At 37.6% G+C, this 23,220-nt stretch overlaps 1 protein-coding gene across 1 annotated transcript; it reads right to left on the bottom strand.

The window, feature by feature from the left end:
• Positions 1-1,168: 1,168 nt before the first annotated feature.
• crtac1b (cartilage acidic protein 1b) lies at positions 1,169-20,959 on the bottom strand. The gene is made up of 15 exons (XM_060871379.1): positions 20,834-20,959; positions 17,603-17,802; positions 16,346-16,542; positions 16,082-16,218; positions 10,179-10,335; positions 9,199-9,333; positions 8,844-8,989; positions 6,444-6,580; positions 5,908-5,990; positions 5,221-5,321; positions 4,746-4,914; positions 2,557-2,702; positions 2,103-2,145; positions 1,833-1,976; positions 1,169-1,511 (listed from the first exon to the last, which is right to left on the bottom strand). Exons 2-15 carry the CDS (start codon positions 17,794-17,796, stop codon positions 1,408-1,410), a joined length of 1,893 nt encoding a protein of 630 aa, XP_060727362.1. The 5' UTR covers positions 17,797-17,802; positions 20,834-20,959; the 3' UTR covers positions 1,169-1,407.
• Positions 20,960-23,220: the final 2,261 nt, after the last annotated feature.

The following is a 23,220-nucleotide window of genomic DNA, read 5'->3' as shown; positions in this document are numbered from 1 at the left end:
GGCATCAAGGCAGGATACACCCTGGACGGAGTGCCAACCCATCGCAGGGCACACACACACACACACACACATTATATCAACATATTTGTGATCATTATTGAGGGTCTGAAGATCAGTCAAAAATCGTAGAACTGGTTCACAAAAGTTGTTTTTTTGAATGATGTACTGTAAATTAGCAAAAAAAAACATCACATTCCATGTCTGTGTTGTGTGCAGCTTACGGCTCTTGAGATGTAGGACAAACATCAAAGCTAGTGCTATCGCAACACCATCAGTCTGATGCTAGTCCTTTTACTTGCCTGAGTAGAATGGGAATTCTGATCAACTTGGAGTTTCTATGACTTGAGCTGTTGTTTGAGCTGTTTTAGCAAAGAACCAAAGAAGAGAAAGAAGAGAAAATACAGTTTCAATAAAGAAGTCCAATAAAATGACAAGCACTTCAGGCTTGGATCACCATTAATAATAATAATAATAATTAATAATAATAATAATAATAATAATAATAATAATAATAATAATAATTATATTTATGAACTACAAGCCAAGTTGGAAAATACCTTGCCAAAGCAACTGGCCTGTTTTATGTAGCTTTCAAAGAATCAACACCAGAACACTGTTGATCCATTTTATTAAATATCAAACTGCAACCAAACTGCCACCCACACCCACACTTTTAATATGTTTCATATTAACAATTTATTGTAAGATGACTGTACATTATCCACGCCTTTAGATGTAAAGTCTACGGCAAATAAATTGAGGAGTCTTCATTTAATTTTTAGTTTATTAAATAAAATGCCAAAAAAATATACGAAATAAATACTTTAAAAATAAAATCCAAAATACTATTTGCAAATACACCAACAAATAAAAACCTCGCAAAGGCAAATGACATCCTTGATGCAGATTTCATAGAATATAAACCGATAATTTGGTTGTTCATTCATTTTTATTATATATTAAACTGAAAATAATCTACAACCCACGTCCAAGGAACAACCTGTGACCTTGAATATAATTTTATACTATCATTTTCTATTCACACTAAAATAACATCATATCCTGGCTTTTAGATGAGAATGTACAACAAATAATAAACAGACTTTCTTATGCCATCAGCCGTGTGATACCATTCCTACTTTACAACAGCTTGTGCTTTTTCTTTTTTTTTTCTTGAACTCTTTTTAAAATGCTTTCTTCTTTAAAACTCCTGTAAGTTCATGTGGGCATGCACAGTGTCTATTCTACAAGTATTAGAGCAGAAAATGAGACACAGCAGGGGTCACGGTGAGAGCTGGGAGTCCACAGAGAGTTCAGTTTACAGTCAACTCCCAATATACAGGAGAGAAAATGCACAGCAGAGGAGATGTAATGATGATGACTTGGAAGAAGAGAGCCATCAGCGGGTCAGATAGTGAGCAGAGTAAGCAGAAGTAGAGACAGTAACCAGAAGTGAGAAGGCCACTGTTTGAAAGCAGAAGATCTGTTTTCCTCAAAATATGCAACTTGAGCTGCAGGCAGAAAGCACAGAGAGAACACGCATTTATTCCACTTTTATGTAACTGATTTTAATCTAATGACATTTTGGTGAAGATAAAAATGTAACAGCACAGAGAGAAAGGAAAGAAAGGAAAAAAATTGGAAGCTATTATGCAGCCATAGAAAAGAGCATCATGGGAAAGCTGTAGGCAGTCATATTTGGCCGAAAAATGTCCCATAGACTTTCGTTTAAAAATGATGCAGTTCATGAAAGCTTAAAGCAGCATGACAGTTGGAAGGCCTCGTGACAGTTCTTTCCTTTATTAATCCCTAGTCAGCAGTTTCCTACTCACCCACACAGGCTGATCCTTCATCGTTGGACTCATAGCCCTGGTTACACTTCTTCTTCGAGCGGCACTTGAAGCTCCCGTATGTATTGGTACAGACAGGACGCTCACGAGGACACACAGAGGGAAATTGTGTACACTCATCCTGATCTAGGAGTTACAAGGGAGTGAGATAAAGGATTGCATGTGGAGGATTTGCAACAGTAACGTAACAGATGAAAACACAGTTTGAGGGGTTACACTGACACAACTATCTGTAAAGGCTATGAAGCTTACCAGTGCAACGGCCATTCTCACTAACAAATAATCCATGTCCACACTGCAAAAGGTGCAAAAAGGTTACATAACATAAAAGGACTGAAAGGATTCATTTTAAAGTTTCAAATAAAGTTGAAGAATATTGGAAAAATACAGAACTTTGTTGTATCTGGCTAATCAATACTAACCTGTCTAATCAATACTAACCAATATTTCAAAACTCACTGTAAATGTTTAGTTAATTTTAATTAAGATGAAATAAATAGGTTTAATTTCCAGGTTGTAAACGGAAAACAAAAAGTGATCTAGGAATGTGGATCAGGAAGATCCATAATTATTTAAATGGAAGTGTATGGTTTCATAAAAAATCATTTATATTTCTAAAGCCTAATACATGATAATAGAAAGGAAATTATCAAGCATTAACCTTTCCATTTAAAAATGATAAGACAGGACAAAGCACTATGCACACCTCAATTTCGACTGCTGGGGTCGCTTCCTCCTCAGATGTTGGATAGTTGATCTCCATAACCGTGTTCAGGTCACTGGGCTCCAATGGTTTGGCCATAGAGCGTCCATCTGGCCAGTACACCTCCACATTGGTGGCCACGTCTTTCCCTGTTGGCGAAGTACATGGCAGGGAAGCAAAAAAGCCTCTCAGCACTTAGAGAACAGTCTGCCTTTGTAACCTCCCCTCCATGTTAGGAGACACAATGAATGATTTCTTCTCTTTAAGCACAGCTCTCAATGGAAAAATTCCACTCAGAAGAAAAGGCCTCCCAAGAAGCTCTTTGGCAAAAGCCAGGTTGGAGCAGGCTTGGGTTTGGCACAAGGGTTGCAAGCTCTTAACAAATGCACAAGAATGCACAGGACTGCAGCTGTGTGCAGTATGGACTAAACTTGTCTGATTTGATACAGTAAATGAACGTCTCATGTCTAACAGTAAACAAGACAGGATTATGGAGTATGGAAGTTAGTTGTATAGCAGGCAATGTTCCACAGAGATGTTCAAACACCAGATTAGAACTGAGGTAACTGAGCTGCCTACTGTGCTGAATGCAAGAACACCATGACTTTTCTATATTAATTCTTCTGGACAGCATTTCAGCATAGTAACTTCTTAAACCACCTATACTAAAACATTGTCAATCCATCCAAATTCCCACTATATACCACCCACCTGCTGGCAGTGACACAACCAGAGCCTGGCTACAGTTACTACACCAGTTGGTATGGCAATGTCCAAAACATGGTGATCATCACAGAGCCCAGGCAAAAGAAGCAAAACATTGCAGAAGAAGTTTGCAGAACTTCAAAGCGACAGATATGGGAAAGGGATGGGGGAAGAGCTTGACTGCAAGCAGCTCCCGTTTCCTTCCATTCCGCTTTTTAGTCAAGCATGGAGAGATGCTTTGAGTGCCTTGCCTGTCTTTAATTAAAGCAACATTTCTTAGGTAAACAGATCCGCAAGGGCTCCTGCCAGAACCAAGTCTGCTTCTCCAGGTGCCCCTTGGGAGAACACATTGGACATTTCACCTGCTAAGGCTTATGATTTCTCTGCAAGAGACTGTTCTGCTTAAATTATTCTACATGCAGCTCTTCTAAAGTAAAAGTCATCACACTGAATTTTATGCTAGTATTCAATGATGAGTCAGCAGTGAAGATTTCATGAAAAACCTAAAAAATCTTAGTCAACAGAGAACGCATGAAGCAATATACATTTTGGGTGTAATGTAATCTTCGGCTCTGTGGGAGCTGCAAACTAAAACTCTATGGCTAAAAATCAAGTTCTCTAACTGCGATTCCAAGAACATGGAATTAGTCGTCCTTTAGATCTCAATTCAATTGATGTGATTTACAGTCTTTTTGCTCCTGCTCCACACATCCACCTTCCAGCACCAAATATGCATGCGTGGCTGTACCCAACACCAGGTACGCACATATTTACAGGCCCTCTGGGTGATCATTTGAGCAGTAAAAGAGATCATTTTGATTTTCACAGCATATTTAGAAAGTTCAGAGCTTCCAACTGGCTTCTTAGCAGTGCTACAAATCTGGCTGATGACTCCCTGATGAGTTGCTGAAGCCATGCTCGGCAGACAATCTGTAACTGAGCCATGGAGAGGGAGCATGTTCTTGCGCTGACCACCGGCTTCTGCACCTGTACACCAGCATCTCATCACAGGCTTCTAATCATCGAGGATATTAAAAATGTTGCCTTTCACATGGATTATGTTACCGCTGCGTGAACACACTTGCACTTGCATGAAACAGGAATCATAGTGTAATCAAGCACATATTGCTTTACTTTGTCCTGACCCTTAGTTGCTGAAATTAAATGAAATGATACATGCTTTACCAGTAAAGCTGTCAGATTTTATGAAGTATAATGTCATTGTATTTATTGTAATGTTTTTAAACATCTAATATTTGATACAATATCAGCTGGCCTTGGATTTACTTATTGTCAAGGTTTTTATTAATACCGCTCCCTAGATAATATTCTGAATAAATTTAGCATACTATCAGACTTAAACATGAGTATTGCCGAATTTTTTACTCATGCAGTCAACACATTTGTCTAAATTATTAGCAAAGCCCAGGGATTCTGTGAAGAGCTTTGTATGCTCATTCGAAGTGAAATCAAAATACAACACATACCAAGTCCAAAGTGAGCTACAGGTTCCATTTCACACAGGTATCCGGAGCCTCCATCGATGATACGTGTGTGAACACCATTTCTTTTAGTGTACACAACCACTTTGGCTCCTCGAGCAAAAGCCCCAAACTGAGTGCGTGGAATCACACGGAGCCATCTGTTAGATGATCCCTGTGAGGCACAATCAGCAGCATGAGATAACTACAGTAGAAGAAAACCTGCAAAAAAATTCCATGTAGCAACAGCTGCATTTATTGTTGTTTAAATGGATGAATTACCTAAATGGATATCCTAATGCCTACTGAAATGAAATGACTAACTTAACTACAAACAAGACAACAAAATACACAGCAATTTCGCAGATATAAACGTTTCTGTTCACATTTGAATATTTTATTTTTTTTTTAATTTCAGTTTAGAATGTGTTTTCTTCTGTTCCGCAGCCGTTTTATAAACAGGTGGAAGACAGATGCTCACTTGGTTCACTCGGTACACAGAGATAGGCTGTGCTGCACTCTCGCCATGCGTTACCAGCAGATCTAACTGCCCATCTCCATCAAAATCAGTCACAGTAGCTCCTACATAACAAACACAAATGTCAGATGCAACACAGGTGATAATGCCATGTCAAAAAAGTGCCATTTTTTGCAATACACATAACAAACCAAATAAATCAGAAACATATGGAGATATAAGTCAGAAGTATTTGCAGACACTATGTGGCTTGAATTGTTTGCTTTACATATCATATTTTAAATTATGGTGAAAGTCATTGACCAGATCAAAACCAAGCTTCCCAAGGAGTCTTCATAAATGATCCTACATGCTATTTCTAACCTTAAAATGACACAATGACCATACACTACTTAATTACAACTCAATAGGAAGTGATTATTTTTACTGTAACTGAATATATATGCCATGTTTACAAACAGATATGCTTGGTAAGACAGCAACAACAACGCACAGTAGAGCTTTAACGCCACCCACTGGTAAAGAACCGTCACATGTTTAGGCTTGGGTTATTTTCAGTTAATAGGAATTAAACTAGGAGTTTAACCTGAATGAATTTGTGTTACATATATAAAAAAATACCAAATAATTTGGTCATTTGCATTTGCATAAAAGTACACACACAATTGTACTATAATTATAGGGAGATACCTGTTCCTCTCCCTTCTGGTTCTGCTGCTTCGCCAATGTTTAGTTCCTCTATATGTGGGTCTGAATTTTCTCTTCGAGAAACCCTGTGAATGAAGTTAACAGTTACATGCACCTTACTTTTACTTCATACTGGTCTCTAGAGTGTATTTCACACTAATCACAGTGATACAGATATAATTACTGCCTTTATGCTTTCCATTTCTGGTTCAGAGTTACATAACAGGTCTCACTTGAGCTTGTCCAACTGTACTTGGTGTGCTGATTCATTTACTCAAAGCAGGAAACAGATTTATTAAGTAATATCATTCATTAGGATAACTGTGTAATTACTTGATTAAAATACAATAAAATGCTCCTTGCGATTTCAAAAATCTAGGGCTATCCATAATAAAATTGTAAGATTGGGCTTTTCTATTAGTTTTTTTTTTTTTTTTCAAACCTTACATAATTTCAAGTTTAGACTTTTTTATTTTATTTTTTTTTTTTTTGGCTGTGCTTAATTATTTTGTTAGTTATTGTTATTCAGCTTGGTTTACCTAAAAAGTCTGTTGGCTGATGATCCTCTATATGCAATGTTGTTGAAAAAGACCTCCAGCTCATTGTCACTGTCAAAGTCTGCTACGATGACCGTGCGCACTGGAGATGGCATGGAAAACTTCTGCGTGGCGATGTCCTGAGACACAGGGGTATCAGTATCACTTCCACTCATACATACACACACACCGCTTTATTACACTTTCCTAAATTTATTGTGAAAGAAGAAAATCTACAAAGACAAATATTGAGAAAGGCACTGGCAGACAGCTCAACTGTAATGTAGCTGGATGAGTAAGTAATTCATGTCTGGTGTCTTGTATGCTTGACACAGAGGGCAGAGCACAGGGTAAATCATGCAGCTCAAAGACCTGCACCAGCAAGAAGTAAGAGCAGGACGAAGTAACTGATATCTCCTTGGTTCAGTGGTGCAGCAATAAGTCCATGAAGAGTTATAGAGCACTGCAGTCCCTCAAGTATTTACCCCTCATTTTAATTATAGGGCTCATAAACTCTGCTCGAGGAGTACCCTAGAATGACCTTGTCCTCCCTAGGTAGAGAAGATGCGATGGACAGCTTTGGACAGCTTACACTGATTAAGGGAGAAAATCAAAAATAAACAAGGTGAACATTTCTTATAATCTGCTTTTGGCCATTTGGTACCATCATTCACGTGTGATAAATAAAGCATACTGAGTGAATGTTTGGTCCAAAATTCTAGTGCCCTAAAATGATAAAGTTAAGCAGATCGCAGTATCTGTGTGGATTGAGGTCACTTCAGATTTAATTAGCAATTCAGCAAAGTGACAGAACATCTTAATTAGAAATGGCAGTGGTCACACGAGCCAGCATTGCATTCCAGATGTCTCTGTACAAGTGCTCCCACAGGACATTAACCCAGTATGTGACCCCTATAAAACAGCCCCCCCTGTGACATTTATCTATCTGGCCAGAAAAACATCAACCCCTAGTGACAACAGCATCTAAAACAGCACAGCAGGTCGACACACAATGCTGTTCCACAATCACACAACACTGTAGTACAGCACCATACTTAAAAATCCAGTTGATTTATGACTTGTATTTGAAAATAAATAATGCATGAAAAGCCCTATAGTTTAGATTACTTCAGGTTAAGTATATTTAGTCAGGGAGGATGAACAACCACCAGGGTAAGCTACTAGATAATTTATCTATAGTCTCTGGGCAGGAAGAGAGACACAAACAATTATTTTGCACTGTACAGGAGCCATTGATTCTGGCATGACCCCAAATACTATTAACACATAAATTTATTCTCAGAGGATTATTACAGGTTTGTTAACATGGGCATATGCTGCTTTGTAAGCAATTATATATGTGATGATTTAACTGATTATTGATAATGCACTGATATTAAAATAGTTTCAGTACAAGCAGGACTTGCAAGCAAAACCAGAATGAACTTAAATGGATTTTATCATATTATATTATTTTATTTTCTTTGTCAGTCTTCCAGATACAGATCAAGGCTAGCACTATACCGGATGCACATCAGAACAAAATGAATACAGCATAATTTAGTACAATTTGGAAGAACTGTGTAAAAAAAGATGTCCTGCACATCTTTCATTTTGGTCTACTATGGCTGAATACTTTAATCAGTCAGATATAATCAGGTAGACTTCTGATTGTATGTGAAATTGCAGTGTGGTCAAAGCAAAGGCCTCAGACAGTTGGGGGATAGCAGTCACTCTCTCATCAACACTTTCTCCACCAGCATTAGGATAATCAGCCCTGCTCCAATCTGCAGAGCACGGTAATCAGCAACCGCCATCATAAAAATCTTGCTTTCTGTAGCATCTTACTATGTTTGCCTCAAGAGGAGTGGCACAGAGTTAATTCAGTGAAAGTGAATAACAGTCAGAATGCTCTAATCAAAAAAGAAGAAGATGTAGACACATTCTGAGTCACGGTGCATAAATTTCTGCAATGCGTGACTGAAGTCATTTTGTAAATGGACAAGATAATTAGGCTTCAATTACACTGTTCATGCATCAAATTACCACTACCCTGAGACATGGTAAAATAATTAAGAAAACTAATATAATTACTATGCCAAAATAAGCAATTATGGCCACTAACATAATACAGCTACCATTTTTCCCCTCAGAAATATTAGATTTCAATTTGCAGCAAATACGTAAGCGTACAAAATAAAAGCAAGCTATCAAAGAAGCAACCACGTTGCATTAATTAGTCAAATAACACTTGGTACAGAACTGATAGTCATGAGCAACATCCAGCAGCCATGGTTAAGTCACTGAGAAAGAATCATAACCACACTTGCTCAGTTGTCTATAATTTCGGATAAAAGCTTGAGCCAAATGAGCAAATGTAAATATTAGGATTTAAAAACTCACCTTGAATCTGTGTTTGCGGTTATTGTTTAATTGCAGGAATAGACGATGTGGCCCATTCCAGTTGCCGTACACAATGTCCGTCTTTCCATCCCGATTAAAATCAGCTAGAGCTACTCCACGGCCATGCTGCATTGGGTCCTCAACTCCTGTAGCGTGGAAACACCATCCTTACAATGACTACTAATAAATATTGACTTTTTCTGTTGATATGTTTATATTGTACACTTAAAGACCAAAAAAAAATTCTATTTGGGAAAAGTATGTGCTCACCTGACCATCACTCCTATATATGGGTCTTGCTTAAAAGTAAGTAGCAAGTAGTGATGGTCAGGTGCACAAATTTTTTCCTGCTCACCTGCTTGCGCAGCCACATCTGTAAACGTCCCATCTCCGTTGTTGCGGAACAGAAAGTTGGGGCTGTATTCGTTGTCACAGAATATATCAGGAAGGGTCTGGCTGAGTATGGGCCCCACCACGACCCCACGTCCTCCTATAGTTCATCAAAGGGACATCCACATTTGCCATATGCAATGTACAAATCATTACTGCTTTTCCAGCCAATTTCTCTACACAGGCATGCCACTGTTTCTGCTGACACAATCTACAATCACATTATAGACTCTCTACAGTCATATTGTCCCCTCACTGCAGTGCTCACTTTAGTAACCCTGAGGCAATGCTAAAGCTTTTAATGTTTAAAGCTTACAGTATATCTTGAGGTTTTTGCATCTTTAATTTCCTCTGCAATAAATTTAATTAGATACATTTACTTAATGCATTTTTTTGCCCTGTCCATTGATAAAATATTTAAATTCATATTTGCCTGAAATGCTCCAAATTAGAAATTAGGAACATGGCTTTATCATATATCCAAATAACCTTTCATCATAATGTTCTTCTCTAGTTCTCCCTGAATGCACAACCTTTCGTAACTGTGCTTCCACTGAAATAGCGTTGAATAGAGGATCAAAGTCCACTTCACAGTCTGTGCTGATTAATAGAACGTTTGGCCCATTGAGCAAGTCTGGGTTGAAGTATGGCTCTGTCGTCCTTGTGCCACCTTATGACTTTCAGAACAGCAAACAGCTGACTGGGCCAAAAGCTGCCACTGTGCTGCAGCAGCAGCACCTCACACGTGCCTTATCTCTCTATTAGAGCTGCTTTACCCAATAAACACTGTCCATAACTCAATGACTCACAGCTAATATGAGCACTGGCTTCAGGTGTAAATCAGCTATGGGGTTAAGCACACTGACCCTAAAGCCAGCTGCTTTGAAGGGTTTCTGATAATAAACCCTTTCTCTAAAGTATATATAGAGTAATATAAAATTATACCCGTAAACTTGTTGACTCCAGCCTGCTCTGCCACGTTGGACAGCGCAATAATCCCCATGGACAGGTCGCTGGCACTTTCATCCATTTCAATCAGCGCATGCGGCCCCACGTTCCCGCTGGCGTAGTTGGCAATGTAGATTGCATAGCGCCCTGTTCCCTAATACAGGGGAGAATTACTTATTGTGTGTGTACCATTGTAAGCGATTCATATCTCTGTGCAAATACAAAATGTGTGATTATGCTAATACCAAACACAGCATGAATGAGCGCCTCCAAGTGTTAACTACCACTTCATTGGATTGGAGACCTTCATTTCTCTTGTTTGAGGACCCCATTCTTTTGCCTTCTCTGCATTCTCCAGCATCTACCCTGTGGATATTAATTTCACACTCCATTATCAGACAGAGTCCCTGTGGGCCTGAACTCAGCGAAGGAGCAGACTAAATGAACTTACGCACACAGTTTCAATAAAGTCTCCAGCGATCCCTGCATCTCCACACCAGGGAAATGATGAACTAAAGAAATGTGTGCATAAGTATATAAATACCACTACCTAGTCTTTGCGGTCTTAATGAGGCATAAGAATGTAAATGTCAAAACTCATTACATTGCTCTCTGCACTCTACTGAGACATCAACTCAGGTCAAGAAAACAGCTTGAGAAGAGTTAAGAGAATATTTTATATGCTGTAAGTATGACAGGCTTCGTTGACTTCAGTTTACTGAAAATGACTAAACGGATATCTTTTTATTTAATTCATAAATGTAGTAATTACAGATTGGAAATTCACACAGATAGACAGGAATATCATTCTAATATAAATGCTATTGCATTGATGTATCTTTACCACACTTTCTAAAAGGAACACTCCAACTTTTATTTTGTCCAAATTTGTCACTTAGGATAATTAGCAGAAATTTAAAAGACACCTATCAGTTAGAGAAGTGAGGCCTAACGTGCTTTCTCACTTGAACTCACCACATCTTTTAGAACTGTTGCTCACAGGGCAGCTGAACACAATCCATTGACGGACAGTGTGCAGACAGACGGCCATAATTGGCAAGTGTCGCTCTGCTTGACAGGGTATTGCCATCCTACCTATCCAGCATGGCCAATTATACTGTCTTGGACTCCTGGCCATGAATGACTGTGGCATCTTCAGTATTCAAAATCGAGACAATAGAGAGACAATGAAGGTGCATTGTTTTATGGAGACTCTCTAGCAGTTTTTAACCTTATTTAATAACCATCATTCCACCACTGACTATAGTGTACGCCATCATTATAGATGAAAATTTCAACACATTGGAAAAAAAGAAAACTGTTTTACTCAAAATCTGCCCATTATAGATGTTGATGCATTTGTTGAATTCTGCCAAAAATTACATATTTGACTACACTGTATGTTAAAAAGCTAAACAAAACATTATAGTGTTATCATAACAAAGGATTCCTTGTGCAGTTTTGTCCAGCTTCTTATGGCAACCATATGCAGGCACACAATAAAACATTGCAAGACTATGGAACAAACAATAAAACACAAACATAACGACAGAGAAATATTATCAACAAGGTGCTTACAAATAAGTAAAAATTAGCATATTCCCCCGCGACCCGGCCCCGGATAAGCGGTAGAAAATGGATGGATGGATGGATGGATGGATGGATGGATGGATGGACATGCTGGGACTGATGAGAAATGCTCTTTGGGTGACACTAATTTGATAGTTACAACACTTTTGCCAAGATTTCAAATGCTTTCTTTAGCCATCAAGGAATCTTTCAATTTTTTGTTTAATAGAATTTCACCCACTTTTCTTCACTCAGGGAACTGTGAGAGCCTTTACAAAACCTTTAGCTTGTACCTCTTGAAGTAGTTCTTGTAGATTTTGACGTTTTTGGTGTCTTGCGTATGTTAGACTTTGACTGTGTAATGAGGTCACAAATATATGTAGTTTCCCTTCTGATGATACTTCCACACAGGCATCTATCTGTAAGTTTTGTAGAGTTTGCCTTGGCTTCTACAGTTCTCATTTGTAATGATATTCCAGACAGTAGAAACTGTGCTCTACTAGAGCTTTGATACCTTTGATAGTCTTCCTCTACCTTGTAGGCATCAATAAGCTTCATTTTTCATTTACATATCCTCAATGTACAGATGAGCCCATGGTAGTTACAGTAAGTGTTTGCACAGTGTTTGAAGAGTCAGAGATTTTATTACCGGAACTCTTCAAATTCACTCTGGAATTTGTTTACGCTTTAAACTTAGAATTAAAATTAGAATTAATGAGTCAGTTAAGGCGCAAATATGCAGTAAATATGTTCTGAGATTTTACAGTTGGAACTTTTGCACATGTCAAAATTAGTTTTTTATCCAACTAACTACATATTGCAGATTTCTTTTTGCTACAGAGATTGTGGTCATCTTTTTTTTCCAGATATAACCAAGAAATCGATATTAAGTATGTGAAATTTCAGACAAAATAGTTCTATCTTTAGTTTCGCACCACAAAGAAAAAAGTTCCTAAAGAAGCCACAGCTCAAATAAGTGTTACGTTAAATGTTATAATGCACACAGGCTGACTGACAGCCAACTAGACTTTTGCTAGACAGACTTTTGCTAGAATTGGAATTTTATGTAGCGAGTCTTTCAAACAGTGAAAGGTCTCTGTTTTGCTAAATATAGGACTCTTGAAATGTTGCTTGTCCAATCAAATAAGTGGCATGGAAGTGTGTTTTTTGCGATGGGTGCCCAAACTTTCTACATGCATACAGCTGTATTAATTGTCTCATTGTCTGTACAACATATAACTATATGCGCAAACATCATGTAAGAAAGTCTGGCATGAAATATAGAAGTCTACTGGCATCTGTTACATTTTTTTAAATAAAAAAAATATTTCCCCAGAAGATCAGCTTAATATTGAAAAGTTGAAATATGCAGAATTCACTGATTCATTTATTGATTCATTTCTTCACTGAAGGCTCAACAAGAAATAAATGTGTGATTAAATGGTTCTTTGCCCCAACAACTGCACTTCTATTATAATTGCATTTGAAGTAAACAGGTTCACTGTTCTTTCGCAAAACGGTTTTCACTATAATGGCAAATTACTACACACTGGAATAAGTCAGTGCAACTGGCCCTTACGTCAGATCTATCTAAAGGAACAGATACAGCTGCTCATTAATTTTTTTTATTTTTGACCTTGTATTGTATTCTGGCTCAGTCCAAAAGGTTTCCTTGATTAAATTCCAACCGCCTTCTGGAACATCCACTTTTACAATGTATGTCACCACTGAAAATGGTGAGTAAGAAAATAAGTTCTTGCTCTTTTGTTTTTTTCTATATTAACATATAAACCTGGACATTATCTCTCTTATTACCACTTATGCTTGTTAAAACATTCCCCTATAAAAAGCTATTGGAATTTTACTAGAAAGGTCCTTCTGTGACCTCTGTCGGCCAAACAACTGCTAAAACTCAAGGAAATAAAGAAAAATAGGCAATACACAACACAAAAGAAAATACGTTCAATCTTGGGTAAGGTAAACTTAGCTATTCCATCAATCTACATGCTTTTTTGTAGATTGGAGGAAACTAGAGAGCTCAGAGAAAACCCATGCAGACAAAGGCAGAGCATGAGAAACTCGACAGAGAAACTCACAAGCTCATGGTCAAACCAGATACCCTGGGCAACTCTACCCTTACACCATCATGCCAGCAACATATATTTCAATATAAACATGCATTCTCTACCACTTTATTAGGAACAACTGTGCACTTGCATATTCATTCAGTGATCATGAATGAACATTTAATCATGTGGCAGAAGTGCAATACAACAAAAAAAAATGCTCTGTGACTTTGATTTGTGGGATTGTTGTTGGTGGCAGTATTTCAGAAATTGCTGATCTCCTGGGATTATTGCACACAGTCTCCACAGTTTAAACAGAATGGTGTGAAAAGCATTGATTGCGCAGCAGTGCAGTGGGTTGAAAAGCCTAAGGTCAGAAAAAAATTGCCAGATTGGTTGGAGCTGCCAAGAAGGTTACAGTAACTCATATAGCCACAACTGTGGTGAGCAGAAAAACATCTCAGCATGCAGAAAACATAGAACCTTGCGGTAGAGGTCTTCTCTGGTCTAAAGAAATGTACCCGACCCGAAGGGACCTGAATCACTTTTTACCCGAACCCGACGTGCATAATTTTTATTTATTTTTTTTAAAGAAAGACCCAACCCGAGACAAACCCGAAAAAATTAGACCCGAGTCCGACCCGACCGGTTGACTGGACCCAAATGTCCAGGTCTGTTTCAACAAAAATTAGCTTACCGCCAGCAACACGATGTCACAAGCAGTCTTGGCAAACAGAGGAGAGGTTGGAAAAGGACTCGAGTCAATGCACACACGTGAGATACAGTAGTTCGGGTCTTCTCGGGTCCGTTCGGTAAAAACACATTAATTTTAAAATACCCGAGACCCGATGCCGCTATTATTATACCCGACCGAGGCACAGGTGAAACTTTTAGACCAGAACCTGCTCGGGTCTCGGTTCGGACTTCGGGTTTTCGGATCTAAGTGGCCCCGTGAAGACCTCTACCTTGAGGTGGAGGAGCTACAAAAGTATAAGACCACATCTGGATCCAAACTGCAAAGAGGATAATCAGTACAAACATCTTAGAAAGTCTTTAACCGCATGACTGCATGCACTGTGCTGCTGCTACATGATTGGCTGACTGGTTAACTACATAAAGGTGCAGGTATATCAGCCTAACTATTAAAGTGGATAGTGAGTGTATTTAATGTGTTTCCAGTTTCAGGGTTGACTTTCCTTTAAATACTACAGACTGGTGTTCCTTCAACTCACCAAGGCCAACAAAACAGAATACTTTTGTCTCTGTGCTTCATTATATTGCAATTAGCTGAAGATAAAGTCAATGCTCTGCTGGTTAAATGCTACTATTTTTCTCTAATGTATCCTGCTCCTGCTGGACAGGGTTCCAGTAGCAGCCATAAGCCCATGGATAATTATTGGCCCGTACAGATAGGAGTGAGTGAGAACCTATTTATCTCCATTCCATGACCAGGTCAATACATCTCCCTGTCCATCCAACAGACTAATGATAGCACTTCACTGTCAAACAGGACACATTCATTAAAAATGGTTTTCAGTATTCACTGGATAAACAGAACCAGACATCAAGACCTCTATGAGTTTTAGCACATAATATCTCATTCGCTGGCATTTCCTTGCACTAATCGCTGCCATTGCCCTTGTAAAAGAGAAAGGATTAATACGACAGTCTCCCAGGGGTTCTCTCAAGGGGTCCTTGATGTTAGTAAATGATGCTGCCATTTTTTCCACAATTCAGTTAAATCCAGACTGAACACATTTGTGATTTGTTTTAGTTTACACCCTCATCCAGCTGTGCTACATCATTTATGCAGTGCTGCAGAAAGCATCCTCTTATTGCTCAGTCAAATGGAGCTGCAATCAAAAAATCTATTTCAATCCCTCAGTTGCTGCCTCACAGGATAAGTGGACATCATTCATTGCTGAAGGCAGTGGAGAAGAGTAAGAAGCTAGAAATATGCACTTCAGCTTATTGTACTTTCTATCAACCAAATAATTTACACCATACGCAATCTATCAGATTTTGCTGATGGGCTTGGGATTGTATGGAACCACAAAATCTTTCATGTGCAGTTCTCATATAAGGTCTTACTGTACCTTGAAACATGACGTTAGTCATACAGAAATGTTTTATCGACATTTCAAAGGAATGAGGTGTAAAGCATTATGTTGCTCCTTATTTGACTCTCAGAAGACTGATTGACTCAGAGATTCAGTAGAAATGTAGATGATGTCTGAGAGGTAAAATTTTGCCTGGTTCTGTTACCTTTCTATCCACACAAGCTACAGAACGACCTGCCATTCGATTTGCCACATCTCTCTGTTCATTTATCTCATCGTTTAGGAGATCCTCAAAACGTCCGTTGCGAAACTTGAAGAGCTTATCAGTGTATGTTGCACGACCTGGTCAAAAAAAAGAAAAAACAGAATACTGTATTTAATAAAGCCATAGTCATGTATTTTTTTTTACTTTACACATCCTTGTGTGTTTGTAGATATCTATATTTGTGAAATATTTGTACATACATACCAGAGAAAGCATTGTTAGAGTTGAGAACGTAGATCTCCTCCCTCCCATCACCATCTATGTCACATGCTGTGACTCCAATTGCATTCCCCTGTCGGTCTCTGAGAGCATAGTACGGCGAACTGCGGTTGTCTACAGCAATGTTTATTAACCTCTTCTTTGCTTTATCATACTTCAGCACCAGGTTCGGGCCATTGTATCTGCAGGTGGAAACATATTTACAATATTTAAATAAGTGTCAACTTTTAATCAGTGTTCATTTATAATGATGTGAGTTTATTGTTAATATATTTTTATTGTTATTGTTGATTTAATCAAGATTGACTGCAACAGTTTTAAATTACCTGAAAAAGAACAGATTTAAACAGATTTAACAGACAGAAAACTAGAGTTTTTAGACAGATTTTATCAAAATGTACCCATTATGTTAAGAAGTATCCAAAACACATATCCACTCATTTCTTAAGTTTTAACTCTTACTGAAATTCCAAATCGATTTACAAATGTGTATTGCAGTTCTGCGTTACTAAAATATTTCTTTGACTTCTCTCATGAGTGTTTGCTAAATTACGTTGTTCTAAAATGATCATATGACCTCTACCAGTCAGCAGTTCCTTTATAAGGATGTGTGCTCTGTAAAGTTATGTACACATTTATAACATAGCTTGTATTATATTAGCTTAACATAGCACATAGTACAGACAGCCATTTTTACAGTAGACAATACATTTTTTTATAAAAGATTAACATGTATTGTAATGTAAATATATGATGGCATCTTTCCCCAACTATGAATCTTTACGCAACGATAAAACTTTAAAAATACATTTGTTTTCATTATCGATTAAAAAGTCATTGGTGAACATTTTTCATCCAAGTCCTCTTCAAGAAGATTCAATTAAATTTGTATAAATTAAAATTTGAAACTCTTCAAACATTGTCATTGAAAATTCCTTCAAACTGACATGTGTACAAACTTCTAAGATTTCAATCCTTAAAAAGTCTCATGAAAAGTAGCTTATCAACCAAAAAAGAGAAAATGCTAATTACATTTTAAAACAAATCCATATTGTTATATTGAATTCATCTTCTTAAAACGCTGCAATCAAATGATTAAAGCTTGATTAAAATTTCGATCAAGCTTAATGAAAATAGTTGACCTGAAAATCAAATACATTGTCCCAATACATATTGTTTTTCTTTTTTAGGTCTGTTTTTTTTTTTTTAAATCCTGAGGCAGACATGAAACAAAATACTCACCCAGCCACAAATATTTCCAGGTCCCCATCGCCATCCACATCAGTGACAGCCATGCCATAATTCAGCTGAGTGGGGTTGTTCTCATAGTCAGGGGGCAGCACACTCTGAGTGACAGATACAAACATGGGCTCTGAGCGCTGAGCCAGGCACTGAGCCACCAAACCAAGAGTTACTGCTGTCATCCACGCAGACATGGTCACCTGCTGAATACACGTACAGTGTTAGTTTTTCTCTTCCATCCAGGTGCGCCATCTTTTCAGCAGTGTGATAGGCACTTTCTTTAGGCAAGGTAGCCATCTACTGGAATCTAAAATACTTTATTATTCATTGCATTGATTTGAGAGTGACAAACAACCAGCTAGTCCATTTATAATCTTACATTATGTTACAATATTTAAAATATAACAATAATTATTCAATTAATGTAGTAAGATTTTTGCTAATTTCCACACTCTGGGATGTATAAAGGATTATCTTATCTTATTAGATTATTTAACTAGTATTATTAACTTTTAAAATGGGAAATGAGCTCTATTATATTTTTGTTGTTGTTTTCTATATAGAATTACATAGTTCTACAATACTACAGTTTTTAATCCACAACTTTAAATACATTCTTCATTTCTTGGATCAATCTGTGAATAATTAGTAACTATTTTATGATCTATGGATGACACTAGCAATTACCTGATAAGCAATATGTGTGTTTCTAAAATGTAAATCTCATGTACACCAGATTATAAAAAGTTTAAACAAACATGTAGCTGTTAAATCGTGAGCATAGACAAGTGCATTATTATAATTGTTTAAAGTGTAATACACCAACCAAGTGGCAGCAACATAACAAACCACCAGGAGATCCATGAGGCTCACTCATGTAGCTTGCCTACAGTACAGTATAAATGTAGCTTTAAACTTCTGTATGTGAGGAAGTATGTACAAAGCACAACAGGAAACACCATTCACTGAGAGCTGGATTTAAGATGTCTCAATATTTTCCACTGTTAAGAGCCAATTACCTGGTCAACATTTCACTTACAGGGCAAAAGCATAAATCAGGGCAGTGAAGACAGGTGATAGACCAGGTCTAACTTAAGACCTGAGAGTAAAAGCAATCCCACTGCACACGAGGCAGACATTTTGGACAGCAAAATCCATATGCGACAAAAAAAAAAGATTCAAAGACATTGGAGCATCTACTGTACTTAACTGTCTGGATGAGGTCAATTGAATGAGAGAGTTTCAAATTGAATACTGGACTGCTTGTGGATAGAAGCAGTAGTAAACGAGATACTGTGGTCTGTCAAAAGATGTGTAGAAGATAATTCATCTCACTGACTAAATGCTAGCTTAGTAAATGTACCGTTTAAATACTCTGCATTGAACCCTAAATGTGTGTAAACACTAGGGTACATAACTGAGGTGAAGCTTAAATACTATGCATTGAACCCTAAATGTGTGTAAACACTAGGGTACATAACTGAGGTGAAGCTTAAATACTATGCATTGAACCCTAAATGTGTGTAAACACTAGGGTATGTAGCTAAGGTGAAGCAATGGTGAATAAATTACATAAAAGAAAAAGAAGGTGTAATAGAGAGAGAAGGAAGACAAACAGTATTACAAGCTAGCAAAATGTATAAAGAGCTGCTTTTGTTAATACAATATACTATAATAGCCCCATTTTACACAAGTCTTCAATGTCTCTAATGTACCCTTGTTAAATTAAACAGTTCAAGCATGAACACACAAGCACACAAAGTCCAGTGATTTGGTTACCATGCTTCAGATATAACAATAGACATAATGAAAGTGTCTGACTGCATAAACATAAAAGGTAATCATTACGATGACTAACGAAGTGAGAATCATGTTAGAGGAAATGCTAAATGAATACTGAAAAAATGAATGTGCAGTTTTAGCTATTATGCAGTGATTCTAAAAAGAGACGGCAACACCTGGTACTGATTTCTTTATACTAAAATATTATATAGTGTGTTTAAATAAAGAGGAGGTGTACTGATGATGATTAAAAGGGCATAACATGTGGATAATGTATCGTGCTGTATTTTGTAGTAGGAAGTGTTCTGTTGGCTGGGATTGGAAACAGGCCAAGCTGCATCATAGGCCAAGTTATTACAACATGTAATAGATATTTTAAAACTACTTTACAATGGTAATGGATAGTAAGGGCAAGTAAAAGACGAGTCCCGGTTGAAAACCTCCTTACACATGCTATTTCTCTTGAGGTGGCATATGGTGTCTCTCCATTTCACTGCAGTTGTGAACCGATGAACATATTGTCCATAAAAATATCACAGTGCACAGTGCATTTAAGCATCGTGTTAACTTGTATTAGTAAATGCATGAGTTAATTCAGCTCTACTGTTTGTACTGTAAGGTATAAACTTTTCTTTTGGACTAAAAGCTAACGAGACATGTTTATAACAGTAATTCTGAAGGAACAAAACTATAATGTAGCACTTTATCATGTTTCTCATGGCAACATGAATAAAAAAGATGGGACTATGCTATAGATAAATATTAAAGCGTTAACGTTTTGATATTCTTAGCAACATTCGTTTGGTTTACTTAGGCATTTGTCAAGTATGGAAGTAGTCCATGACAGTTTGCTCTTCTTTTGCGTCAAGAAGGCTATTCAATTTGAGCGTAAATGACTGCGTCAAGAAGCTGCAGCATCAGTATATGAACCCAAGACTCTTCTAGACACAATCACAGCAAGTCCACACAGCAAGTGCACTTACAGCAAATATAAAGCCCAAATAATCACAGTCAACAATCTACTGTAGCACTTCTTTCATCAGCCTACAGAACGCATATAGATCATTAAGTTTTTTTTTTTTTTTTTATGAATCATGTCAAACAATTCCAATCTGACAACAATATCAACTCCAAAAATCATAGTAAGAATACGTACATTTTACGCAAAAAGTTTAAAATGATCAGAACACTAGTAACCAAAATGATCCTCCGATCAGGTTTCACCCTGATTCTTAACAAATCTCTTTCAAGTTCAGAAAAATGATAAATAAAATAAAACTTCTCCGATCATCTACACACCTACAATACAGCCAACATTGATACCTATACATTAGCGATGCGTTATGAGAGATAATACGCACGATGCATGCACTGAATCCTGATGGTCCACTGGTAAACTTTCTATAGGTGACATGCCAAAGCCCCAAGAGCATGCACTCTAACACCTACATGAACAAGACGTCGCCAGCCACATAAAGCAAATCCTCCGGTGCGATTCCCAGCCGATTTCCTGGAACACTTCTGTGCGGCGAAAATGTCTCTGTTTGTTTTATTATTTTTTTTTTGAACACAACTTCTTACACATCTGTTTATGAAACCAGTTGTGTAAGAATCTGCCCAATAATAAGAGCTTGGAGTGAATACTTAAAAAGATGAGCCAATGACGTGCGCGGAGGGCTGAGCTTAATCTGCGGCAGGAGATGCAGCCTTCTGCGCTCTTCCTCTGATCTGAGATCAGGATGAGATCAGTTCCCTTCACCTGCTAAAATACATATTATATAAAACATGGTGAGTGAAACTGTTAAAGGCATTCATTAAAAAAAAAGTCGTTGTCACATGACCTCTAGACCGTCTATTGTCATAAATATTTTAATGTGATATACTTCATAAGAGTTTATGTTTGAGCTTAGCTTATTGAAGGAACATACGGTATACAATACAATAACTTGTTTAAACTCTTCTCTTGTTCCAGGCTTTAAAAAAAAAAAGTATGGCTGTTCCAAATGCATAGTGAGCAGCGAAGAGTTAAAAGCTCTTTAACTGATGCTTATAAAAAGCAGCCGACATCATCAGTGTGTGTGTGTGTGTGTGTGTGTGTGTGTGTGTTATGGGTGAGAATGGTGGCATAATGGCTCCACGTGTGTGTGGAGTTTGCATGTTAAGTAGTGCATGTTAGCATGCTTGCCTTCACCAACAGGATTGGGGGTTGCATGTTCTCCCAACCGTTTTGTGTTTCCTCTCAGTACTCAAGACAAGTGTTCTAAGTTCATAGTCATCTCTAAGTTGTCTATAGTGTGTGATTGTACCCTGTGATGGGTTGGCACCCCGTCCATTGTCTCCACAGCCTTGTGCTTCGAGTTCCGTGGGAGAGCCTCCAGGTTAAGTAGGATAAACAGTACAGAAATTGGATGGAAGATGGCTGCAACTACAGTACTACAGTGAGAAATAGGATTAAACAATCTGAATCATGAGCACCAATCATGGCTTAGCCTGCTTCTTATCAAACTAAGGCATGTGAAGAAAATGATTAATTTTCAGAGGAAATGGCCACGTTCATATACTATTTGTTGATGTTCAACTGTGTTTTATTTAGGGCTCTAAAGTCTCTTTTGTGAGTTTGACCCGAACTCAAAATAGTTGAAAAGATGTAAATGAACCATCATTTACATTTCCCAAAAGCTGGGAGAGTTTATCTATGGAAACATTTTACTATATGACTCCAGCTGTCAATCATGGGTGTGACTCTGTGAAGAATCTGTCGCGTAACTGGCCGAAAGTGACACACACACATATATACTGCATGTATATGTATATGTGTGTGTGTGTGTGTGCGTGTGTGTGTGTGTGTGTGCGCGTGTGTGTATGTGTGCATACGTATAAAACTGCAAAAACAAGAATGAACAAATGGTATGTGGCCAAACACACTCAACCCAACTAAAGAGTTCATCATAGAGCCAGTGGCAGTACAGCTAACAGTGCAAAATCTCCTATAATACTCTGAATGAAGTTTTTACCCATGGGAAATCCTTTGTGACTGGTGCATTAGGAAATATTACTTTTGGTGCTGCTGACTGCAAGTCAGCCTGCCGATCCAGATTTGTTTCTGAGGTCATAGTCAGTTTAAAAAAGATTTCCCATTCCCAGCTGTAGACATACAGTAGTATCCTGTTGAAAGGTGCAAGATTCCTTTGCACTTGACTGTAATTTCATAATCAATTATTTAACTCATCCACATTTAATGACAGCTTGTTCATATGCCTAAAAAGAGGTTCAGATTTATTATCGACTGTGGTGGGCTGTGATGACTGCCACATAAATGTTTAGGCTTGGGAACTAGACGATGAATTGGATCCACCTGAAAAGATGTACACCATTCACACAACAAATTCCCTCTAGATGTTTGACCAGCTGAGTCACCGACTGTCTTTATTTGAAGACTAAAAACTTAACTCCTCGGAGTACTTACAGAAAATTAGCATTTACAATATTGCTTGTGTTGTGTGTGTTTGAGATGTATGTGTGTATTAAGTGATAGAAACTTTAAAGTCACTCTGGATAAAGGATACTGCCAAATGCCATAAATGTAAAATTAATGTAAATAGTCAGATCATTTACGTTAGCTCACCGAAAAGAGCCGGATAGCTCCCCATTTTTGTCTAAGCCAGATAGTTTGCAGTCTTTGATTTCACCTCTGACATTTCTATGGTTAGAACTGTATAATGAAATCATTTTTTGCAATTTTTTTTTAAAACCTAAACTAGTGAACATCAAATTTGCATTCAACAGTATAGTAAGCATTTATGAATTCTCTTACATATGAGCCTACACACTGCATA

The sequence above is a fragment of the Tachysurus vachellii genome, chromosome 6, assembly GCF_030014155.1.
Source record: "Tachysurus vachellii isolate PV-2020 chromosome 6, HZAU_Pvac_v1, whole genome shotgun sequence".
In the NCBI taxonomy this organism is placed as follows: Eukaryota; Metazoa; Chordata; class Actinopteri; order Siluriformes; family Bagridae; genus Tachysurus; species Tachysurus vachellii.
This window is presented reverse-complemented; position numbering and strand designations above follow the sequence as displayed.